Raw genomic sequence first — 11,489 nt, 5'->3', positions numbered from 1 at the left:
GCCAGACAGTCGTTTTTTTGTGTGGCTGTATAATTGTAAAGATAAAAATAAAATATATAAAATTGGAAAAAACGGACATTGCTTATTCCTCAACCCAATACAATTGATGTTTTCTGAAAGTAAATTTATGAATTCTGATTTCAGAATGTACTCAACATTTTCTGAAACAGAACTGTCTAATACGAAATACAAATAACGCCTAATGTGAAATTTATTAACATGAAACTGAAATTATACTTTGTGAAATTAAATTAATTACTTCCAAAATACATCTGTAAGACGTGAAGACTAAAAAACAAATAGAAAAGTAAAAATCATTTAGAATCACGTACCGCGTAGCAATATTACATCTCTAAGTATGTTGCAATTACGATTTCTTATTTTTCGTAATGGTAAAATTCTAAATACTGTAAAAACGACATAAGGCCAAACCCACCCAAAATACACACCGCCCTGTACATCCGATACACCCTCCTCTCTTTTTCCCTGTTGAGAACCTCGAAGAAAGTTATGTATAAGATGGCGCCCGCAGAGAAACCCTCCAGTAGCACCACAGCGGTAGACTTAGCTTTAGGCTCCATATTCATTTTGATGGTGAAAAGTAAGCCTAAGGTAACACCAATTGGGCTAGACAAGGCTAGGATTAGCATTTGAACAAAAATAAACATTGTCTTTGTCTTAGCCAGCAGCAGCTCGAGGCCCATGCAGAAGAGTATCGTCGCTGAGTGTATGGACACAGCGATGAATAAGTACCAAATGTCGGCCTTGTTGTTCTGCAACCCAATGGCCAATCCCTCGAAAATGGCGTGCATGGACAGGGCAAGTACCACGAATACCCACCGCATTATCTGCTGCTGAGTTTTAATTTCGTACTGGACCGCTTCTTCAACGTTTCTCTCCGCTTCTTTGTTCAATTGAAGGTTCTTTTCATTCTCTTTTTCCACTTCCGAGTTCAAACTTAAGGAGTCGTATACTATATTTTCATGATTTTCATCTATACTTAACACATCTTCCTTCAGATCTCTAATGCTTTTGACTTCATTATCCTTGGTTTTCTCATATTCCTCATCTATAATAAAGGCTTTGGTTTTATCGCTAGGTTCTTCCAAAGGCGTTACGCTAGGAGTTATCTTCTTCAGATGAGTAGAGCATGGTTCGTCGGGTAACTTGGTTATGAACCAGTGGGAAAGTTCCTCGGAGAAGTAAACAAAAAAGAAGCCTACGCATATGGTCATCTGTGATAGAGGGTATTCGGTGTTTAAGTTGCCTAATGCTTTCAGTTCTTCCATCGAGCTGTGTACCTAAAAAGAAAAATAGATTTTAATAACATTCCTATTAATCAAATGTTCAGTTTCATACATAGTTATTTCTGTTTAAGTTTTCGTTTCTCTTGAAGGCAACCCTATATCAAATTTAAATAGACCTAAATAATGAACGCAAAAACAATTAGGTAGATTGTATGATGTCCCTTAATGACCGCATATATCAAATTGACTGTGATGCTATAAGTTACACTGTGTTTCTCTTGAAGGCAACCCTATGTCAAATTTAAATAGGCGTAAATGTTGTACGCAAAAACAATTAGGTAGATTGTATGATGTCCCTTAATGACCTCATATATTAAATTGACTGTGATGCTATAAGTTACAGTGTGTTCGTCTAGATAGATAGAATAATACTTTTATTGTGTTAGTCAATCATATTTTTTAATGTAAAAATTGAAATTATATTGTAAAAACAGAGTAACACCACTTCCAATGCTATCTACTGAAAAATCAGTGGTGTGAGAAACACCAAACTATATAATGAAAAGTAAGACTTTCTCTATAAAAAATTATGCACATTCGTCTTATATTTCAATAACAATAAAATAAAACTACCAATTATATTTGATTTTTTTTTGCAATACTTTGTATCAAAATTTTTCCGCCATCCCTAGTATGAAAGTCAAGAACCGCTACTGGTTATCAGTTTATTACTAGTACAACATAAATGTACCATAGTACATAATACTAGCAATAATGATAAATGTCCTAGATCATTGAGTTACATATTTACGGAGCTTGTAACACATGTTATTTTTTCTAGAAATAGCTTTTGCGAATTAATAATTTTGAATCTCAGTGCAAGCGATCAAAAGTAAAATGATGTAATTGTTTATTTAATATAATTTTCAGTACTTTTATCAATTTTCTATGTATTCTAACTTTGAAAATGAATCCAATTTAGCACCCTTAGTGCAGGAAACTATTTTGTATGTTGAAGTGACAGTTATAATTAACGACCTTCAATCCTTTCTTTCTTTAAAATTACCCCTTTCATATTTATTTTGGACTATGAACTGAATAAAACGTCAATCAGAAATAATGAGTGTGTCAAACTACATATAATCTACCTTTCGCATTGATTTTAGTTCGGTGTTTAACATCTGTTTTTTAAAACAACATTCAGATTATGAATGCTTATAAATTTTTAAGTAATAGTTTCGATCGAAGAATCTAAGTTTAGCTATGAAATAACTGTTAACCTAGTAAAATAAAATATTTGGTATTTCGTTGTCAATTCGATCAGTATGAAAATTTAAGTTATTCTTTTATTAAGGACGTGCTTAAAAACCATCCATTATTTGAAGTTAGTCCGCATATAATACCACTTATTCTCTCAGTAGCATAAATAGCATACATCTACAAGATGTTTACAAATTCAGAGAGGATTTTTTATTGGTAGGTAAAGTAGAGAGCAAGACGCATTTTCGATAATCAAAATCGTTGAAACTGCAAAACAGTAACTTAAATATTGAGAATACTTAAATAATAATTATTAAAACTTATTGAGAACCTCTGGAATCGTCCCCGACTTGCATACTACATAAAAATAGCTGAATATTTGTGACCGTTAAGAGCATATCCTTCAGTATTTTTCGCTTGTTTTTTTATGGTAAACAGAAAAATGTTAGTTAAATTAGTTTCATTACAGAAACGTGTGTATTTTACTGTGAAAATTATTAGCGAAGATGTTTAAGTGAAGTCATTTATTTTTCCGGATTTCTACTTTTAGCTGTATTTTCTTATTACGAAAGAGTACCGGGAACATATTAAAATGGTTCATCAATGTAGTAACAATGGATATTGTGGTAACATATGGAAAGACTGATAAAAACTGCGGGTTAGCTACACATACAGGATGTTCCACATAAGAGGGATTCTTCTGTAACTCTAACTGTTAAATTTATAAAAAAATGGTTTTAATAAAAGTTGCCTGGAATCATGTGGGCCATGTAAAGAAAATATGTTTAGCTTTAGAGGTTGTTCCAATTCGCGTGGGCGCTACATAACTTGTTATTTTAAATGGAACACCCGGTATATTATTGCATTTTTGAATTCCTTGATTAATACTAAGTAGTATTTATTAAACGTACATGGTGTTTAATACTTACCGTTTTCGAGATATTGAGTTGTTTTTGATAAATATCACGATTTTAGCTCTCTAAATCAGGCTAGATACCATTTAAACAGTAAGAACTAGAAACCCGCAGTTTCCACAGTTCGTTTTGGCATAAATTACTCTATCTTGTCATTTGTAAGCAAAATGTGTACGTTATTCAGACTCGAAAATACTGAGACCTATATTTAATAATCTTACGAGTTGAAAATATTTTTTTTTTTTTCAAATGGAATGACCCACATTAATTGACATGGGTGAATGCAGAAATGAATGTCCATACTTATCTCTCGCAGTTTTTCAGAAAAATCTGAAAAAGTAGCTATGTAACAGCGTCAAGAAGACCTTGCAAACAACGTTTATTGCACTATTTGACATACAAAGCAAATTAAATGTCACTCTAGTTTTGATTAACGTTGACATTGTTGTTGACGATTTATAAAAAGCAAAGTTTACGTTACACCACCAACTACCGCGGAAGATAATATGCGGCAGCGCATTACAGTAGCATTTCAAGAAATTGATGACCAATAATGTTGGACAGTCTTTTAAACACCGAATTGGTTTGTGTATTAATCAAAATGGAGGACCCTTCCAGCAATTGATGTAAATCAGCGGTCTAAATATTCTTCTCCCTGTCGTGTTCCAAGTTTCAGTTTGTTTCGTTTTGCGTTTTGTTTTAGTTGTTGTTAGTGGTTTAGTTTTGTTTGTCAAACCACTTTTTAACATGCCAGTAAATATTGACACTGTCAGTCCCAAGCATAGATGTCCCAAGCCTGATAGAATGTGAGGGAAAAGTGGCTTTGCATGGCCTTTTTGACGCTGTTACATAGCTACTTTTTCGAACTTTCGAAAAGAACCTGATTTCTCTGGAAAACTAGAAAAATTTGCAGCAAGTAGCTATTAATAGTGGTAATGTATGTACAAAAGCTCAGTCTTGTAGTTCAAACGGTTCCTAAGATATTGGCAAAAATCTGAAAAAAGTTTTGACACCGTGTATCTCGAAAACGAAAGCCCGAAGAGAAAAATGGAAGAGGAAAAATATGTTTCTCTTTTCAAGAGTAATTTACAGTTTTCCGTTGCGACACTTATTTAGGAACACCCTGTATAAGTATGGACAACCTTATATCAGTCGAAAGGGCATCTAATTTTGCATTCACCCATGACAATTAATATGGGTCATTCCATTTGAAAAAAGATGTAAAAGTACAAAGAGGGCCGGAAATATACATATAGTGATCATTATCTGTTGGTAACAAAAATAAAGAAAATAATAAAATATCAAAATAATGAGAAAACACAAAATGTTAAAAAGAAGGAATTTGAAATAATAAAATCCTATAGGCTAGCAGAAAAGAACATAGCTGAAAAGTTTGAGAGGGCTATAGAGCAAATAATAGAGAAAGATATTGAAATACTGAACTGTAATATTGAGGAAATATGGAATAAATTTAAAGATACAGTTATCGAAACGGCAAAACAAGAGTGTAGAACATGCAAAAAGGATAACAGGAAGAAACAAACGGTATGGTGGACAGAAAAAATTAAAGAACATGTAAAGAGGAAAAAAAGGCATGGAGAAATTACCTATTAAAAGAACAGTAAATACTTATGAGACATATATACAGGAAAGAAAACAAGTAAAAGATTCGGTATTAGAATCAAAGAAAAAGGCTTGGGAAGAATTCGGAAATAAAATGGAGGAAAATAAATAGTAAAAATAATCAAAAACTGTTTTATACAGTGCTTAAATCATTAAGGTCAACAGAAACATATGATACATTACATTTCAAAAGTAAAAACGGCGACACGTTAACAGATGAAAAAGAAATAATGGCAAGATGGAGAAAGTACTTCGAGGAATTGCTGAAGGCACCAGAAAATATGGAGACAAATGAACAAAGCGAATTAAGAGACCTAGAAGAAAATGAAGAAGTAATAACGCTAGAAGAACTAAAAGCGACAATTAAAGATTTGAAGAATGGTAAAGCACCAGGGGAATATAAAATAACTGTAGAAATGATAAAACACTTAGGAGAAAAGGGTCTGGATATATTACTCAAAATATATAATAGAGCCTGGAGATATGAACAGACACCAAAAGAATGGCAAATTTAATTAATAGTACCAATACATAAAAAGGGAGACATTAAAGAATGTAGTAACTATAGAGGAATAACATTGTTGAGCACAGCTATGAAAATCTACGAAAAAATAATTGATAGAAAAATTAAATAATATAGAATCACAAAGTGGACTCAGAAAAGGAAGAAGTACACAAGATCACATATTCACTATCAAGCAAATAATAGAGAAAACCAATATGAAACAAAATAAAATATTTCTGGCATTTATTGATTTAGAAAAGGCTTTCGATAAGGTACCTCGGAAAAAAGTATGGGAAAGTTTAAATAACAGAGGAGTAAATAAAAAGACAATAAGGATAATACAGAATATATATAAGAACAATATCAATTTTGTGATAAGAAATAACATGAAGTCAGATGCTTTTACGACAAAAGGTCTAAGACAGAGAGGGGGTTTAAGCCCGACGCTTTTCATACTATTTATGGATGAGATAATAAAAAATTGTGCACTAGAAATAAAAAAGTTAAACGTTGGATATAGGAACTTACAAAGGATAGACATTTCAGAGAGAGCATTTGCTGATAATGTGGTAATCATGGCGGGAACTAAGAAAGATTTCGAGCACTATTTAAATATATGGAACTTGGTACTTGAAGAGAATGGAATGAAAATGAATAAAAAGAAAACGAGAGTGATGATGATAGGAAGTGAACAAGAAATCGTGAATATAAAAGTAGGAAATGAAAATATACAGCAAGATGATGTCTTTCAGTACTTAGGAGTAGAGGTAGAAAATAACGGAAAACAAGATGCGGAAATAAATAGGCGAATAGATAAGACAATTATATTATACAATGAGTACGAAGTTTATAGGAAAAAAGAAATCTCGCAGAAATCAAAATTAAATGATTTTAAATCAATATATCGTCCAATCCTGACATTTGGCTGCAAATCATGGGTTCTATCGAAAAGACAGAAAAGCAAGATACAAGCAATAGAAATGAAGTACTTACGAAGAATAAAGGGGATAACAAGAGAAGACAGAATAAGAACGGTTAAGGTAAGAGAGCATTTGAAAATACAGTCCATATTAGAATTTATCGAAAAAAGACAGCTGAGCTGGTGGGGACACTTACAAAGGATAAATAGTGCAAGACCGGTCAAAAAAATATGACAAGCAAAGACACATCAGAAAAGAGGAAGAGGGCGACCGAGAACAACATGGGATCAAGTATTTGGAGAAATATTAAAGAAAAGAGGAAAGAAATGGACAGAAGCAAAGGAATTGGCAAGAAACAGGCAGGAATGGAGGAAATTTGTGTATAGTTAAGTGAAATTACTACCTACACCACAATGTGGTAAAAGGGTATTTCGATTATATATATTCTATTTGAAAAAAAAAAGTTTTTCAACTCGTAAGATTATTAAATGTAGGTCTCAGTATTTCCAAATCTAAATCACGTACACATTTAGCTCATAGATGATAAGATAGAGTAATTTATGCCAAAACGATCTGTGAAAACTGCAGGTTTCTAACTGTTACGGTTTAGACCCTATCTAGCCTGATTTAGAGAACTGAAATCGTGATTTTTTTTCAAAAACAACTAATTATCTCGAAAACGGTAAGTTTTAAATAGTATATGCATTTCATAAACTCTACATAATATTAACCATGGAAGTCAAATATGCAATAATATACAGGGTGTTCCATTTAAAATAACAAAGTTATGTAGCGCCCATGCGAAATGGGCACCTGTATATGTGTACAGAGATTTAAAATAAACAAACACCAACACGTAAACAGAGGCAGACGTTCCAAAAAGGTTTCCGTAATAATAATATGGTAAGTCAGTAGATAGATATACTTTTGGTAATAAAATTTTCATATCTCGATTTATTTACTCATCAAATATCGTCCCTAGTTGTCTAAACACCCTGTATTATTAATAAAGAAGATATGTCCAAAGGAGGGTCGAATAAGTACAATAATGTATTACTAAGTTCTAACAATAAAGTAATAATCAATTTCCAACGCATTATCATGTAGTACTGTTTGGACATATCTCCTTTACTGTCATAAATAGACTCATAAATGTCAATGTATCCATGAAAATCGTAAAAATATAAAGACTCCAATAATTTAGTGTTTAGTTGATATACCCGTTTACAATATTTAAATATAATTATTTTGCAGATCTTGTTCATAATATACAGGGTGTTTGAAAAAGTTGATACAAAATTTAAGGGGATGAAAGTAGAGCCAAAAATAGTAAAAAAGGCCCCTATAAACATTACTGAGATATGGCCCGCCAAAGGGGTCTTATCATTTGGATATTTTTTTTAATAACTTTCTTTCTCATTAAGATAACTGAATGAAAATTGTAGGTAATAATCATACCATAAGGATCTTTAACTACCATAAGTTTTATCAAAATCAGTTATAAATAAGGATAGTTTTGCAACTACTCTTTACAGAAATTTTTCAAATTTTTTTTTAATCCTTTGAATTATCAAGCAAATAATATTACTTTTTAATGAATTAGACTATTTTGAAGAAAAAATGTCTACTTTATTTCGAATTCTGCGTAGTTTAATCAGAAATAATTATTTTTTAAATAATGTAGGTATGTATTTTTTAAATAAATGTTTATTTTGAATTTTAGGTTATAACTGAAAAAAACATAAAAAACTTAAAAAATCTTAATTCCGAGTGCGACTCAAATTGTCCACCCTGCACCGAAGTACTGGCACGTAATCTTCTTAGGAAGTTGAATCGAACACGCTGAAAAATTTCATGTTGAATTCGTATCGCATCGAAAGCTTCACCAATACGTTGCCGCAACTCTTCAGTGGTAGTCGCAGGCGTAGCATACACCATTATTTTTACGTCGCCCCATAAATAAAAATCATCCGTATTTAAATCCGGCGAACGAGGTGGCCATGGTATGGGCGCGTTATTTCCACGTCCAATCCATTTTCCCGGGAAGGATCTATTTAAAAAATCCCGCACTTACTGAGCATAATGTGGAGGAGCTCCATCCTTCAACAAAAACCATGTTTTCTCGTGGTTTAAGAGGAATATCGTCTAGTAGTTTTGGAAGATCATTTTCCAAAAAGCTTAGATATTCAACACCTCTCAATCGATTCGGTAGAAAGAATGGTCCCAAAATATGATTATCAACAATGCCGGTCCAAACATTCACCGAAAATCCCCGTTGATAACGAGTTTCAACAGTGGCATGGGGATTTTCATCACACCACGTATGGAGATTGGGCAAATTGATAACGCCATCCCGTGTAAAGCAAGCTTCATCGGTAAATAAAATTTTTGAAACGAATATGTAATTATCTTGTTGGTGACAAAGAATTGTGCGACAAAAACTAATGCGGACGGCATGATATTCTTGACGCATACCATGAACTCTTTGAAAATGGTAAGGGTATAATCCATTTTCCCTAAGCAACTGCCATACATAAGTATTGTTTGTTCTAAAGCGAGCAGACGCTCTTTTTACACTCGCAGTAGAATTACGTTAAAAAAATCTTAAAATTACTTCGTCTAAATCATGCCTATGCCTCTTTGGATGGCCACATTCACGATATCTTAGAGTTAGGGCTCCTGATTCCATCGCCTTTGCATGAAACAATCTTGCAGAAGGTTGCCTTCTATAAGGAAAACGTTGCCGATACTCTCTTTGAGCCGCCAGACTATTTCCATTATAGAAAAAAAAATTGAATGAAATGCAAAGTTGAGCACAAAGATCACAACTAAGAAAATAAAGAAACATAAGAATTTAAATCATAGCACGTGAAAGTGACAATCATTAGTATCATTACAATGAAACTGTCACTATGAAAGATGCCTACTATGTAAAAATGTTTTAAAAAATGTTACAGTTCTGAGACATACATTATTTAAAAAATTATTATTTCTGACTAAAGTACGAAGAATTCTAAAAAAAAGGTAGAGACATTTTTACTTCAGAAAGTCTAATTCATTAAAAAATAATATTAAATGTGATAATTCAAAGGAATAAAAAAAATTCGAGAAACTTCTGTTAAGAATAAACTATCCTTATTTACAATCGATTTTGATGAAACTTATGGTAGTTAAAGACCCTTATGGTAGTTAAAGACCCTTATGGTATGATTATTGCCTACAATTTTGATTCGATTATTTTAATCAGAAGGAAGGGCTCTCAGTAACGGTGCTCCGGAGGACCAATGTTTATAGAAACTTTTTTTCACTATTTTTGGCTCTACTTTCACTCCATTAAATTTTGTACCAACTTTTCCAAACACCCTGTATAAAATTATTTTGTTAAGATTGTTATTCACTTATAATAATAATAATAATACCTAAATACTAATAAAATTGAAAAGAGGATTAATGATTTGTGCAATTGGATTTAGTTTTCATAGATGTATCTCCAAAGTTTATCCCAAAACTTAACGTAAATTTGACATTAGTGAAAGACTCTTAGTTTTCGAAATATTGACACATTTATGAAAATCAAGGTTCTTCAATATTTAGCTAATTTTATAACTGTTGTATCTGGAGTATTGACTTAGAAAAGTAATTTTCAGGAATATAAAAAACTGACAATAAGAAGCTAGGAATTAGATGAAAAAGTTAAAAAACTAAAGCTATCAATTAAATTGTTCCAAACAAATATCCTGATTCCTATTCCCAAAGCAGTTTATTTAAAATATATCGTTTCCATAAATCCGAAACAACTAAATCAAAACGATCTTGGCTTGAAACGATATTTTTCAATAATTTTGACGAGTCAACACTTATTTTTTTTAACGTTGCTGCTTTATAAAAATTTAATGATTTGTGCTGACCTCCAACATCATGTGCAAGAAGCAAGTGGCAAACAGCACTCCTCCGCCGAAGGACTGACACAAGGCGATGGCACAGTTCACCTGAGCGTGCCTCTTCTTGTTGATGAAGGTGTTGGAGTCGTCCTCTTCTTCCCACCGCCTCAACAGGCGGTATAACTTCAGCGGCAGCATGCCGAAAAAGAACCGCAACAGTCCGAAGAGCACGGCCACCACTATTTTTGTCGTGGTCAGATCCATACTCGCGATCGGCGGAGTTTTCAAACGACTACATTGTGAGGGTGTTAAGGGGTGACTAAGTTATTCTTACGGCGGTATTTCGATTAGTAGGAAAACGTGTCCTACGGCAACATGCGCGCTAAAGTAACAACCTGTGTGTTGTTAACAGTTGATAAAAAACAAGTAATCAGGGTAGATTTGCTGTTTCGTAATATTTATTTTTAATAATGGGGAATGTTTTCTTTTGTGGTCTCTTATGAAAAGCAAGATAACATTTGTATCCACTATTATAAAATCGACATTTTTAGTTGCATATTTATCTACAGTAGTCCAGTCATTGAAGGTAAAATACGGCATTACTGTATTGTAGTACAACAACCCCGGGTTCGATCTAAAAGAAATATAAACGTAGTTGTGGCCAGAAATATGTGATTCGTCATAAGGAATACCTACGTTATATACATCTTTTTCTAATCGACCGAAAGGCGCTGGCTACTAACTTTAAAGAGGGGAAGTATGGTTTAATTTTATAAAACAAAAGCAGAGTAAGTACACCTAACTTTATTATTTTTGTACAACAATCTTTAAATTAAACACGTGACAAATAAAAAGAACAACAAAAACATTAACAACCATTTAACATAAAATGAGAGTGTCAGGCTCACCTAGAGCTCCTGTGGGGAAAGAGCATGGCAGAGAAACCCACGATCGTTGCTCTAACTACCCAAATATAAATACAAAACAACCGCTAACAAAAGGCATAAATTAGTATCCTTTGCTAATGATAATTAACACCCGACTTATTTAATGTGTCACTAAATGTCACCTCACTCAAATTAGACATACACACTTCCAAGTAAAACTGAAGAGGTTCGGTGTTAGTTAGCCGGCAGGGC

At 32.8% G+C, this 11,489-nt stretch overlaps 1 protein-coding gene across 1 annotated transcript; it reads right to left on the bottom strand.

Moving 5' to 3' along the window:
- Positions 1–377: 377 nt before the first annotated feature.
- On the bottom strand, positions 378–10,614 carry LOC108907146 (zinc transporter ZIP3-like). Its single transcript, XM_023456003.1, has 2 exons — positions 10,378–10,614; positions 378–1,301 (listed from the first exon to the last, which is right to left on the bottom strand). The coding sequence occupies exons 1-2, from the start codon at positions 10,612–10,614 to the stop codon at positions 378–380; spliced, it is 1,161 nt and encodes a 386-aa protein (XP_023311771.1).
- Between the last annotated feature and the right edge of the window lie 875 nt (positions 10,615–11,489).

This window comes from Anoplophora glabripennis, unplaced genomic scaffold, assembly GCF_000390285.2.
Source record: "Anoplophora glabripennis isolate ALB-LARVAE unplaced genomic scaffold, Agla_2.0 scaffold388, whole genome shotgun sequence".
Taxonomy (NCBI): Eukaryota; Metazoa; Arthropoda; class Insecta; order Coleoptera; family Cerambycidae; genus Anoplophora; species Anoplophora glabripennis.
This window is presented reverse-complemented; position numbering and strand designations above follow the sequence as displayed.

Coding starts and splice junctions, on each gene's coding strand:
- LOC108907146 (XM_023456003.1), bottom strand. CDS start 10,614: ATGGATCTGACCACGACAAAAATAGTGGTGGCCGTGCTCTTCGGACTG. Junction 1,302..10,377: donor TCTTGCACATGATGTTGGAG/GTCAGCACAAAT, acceptor TTTTCTTTTTAG/GTACACAGCTCGATGGAAGA.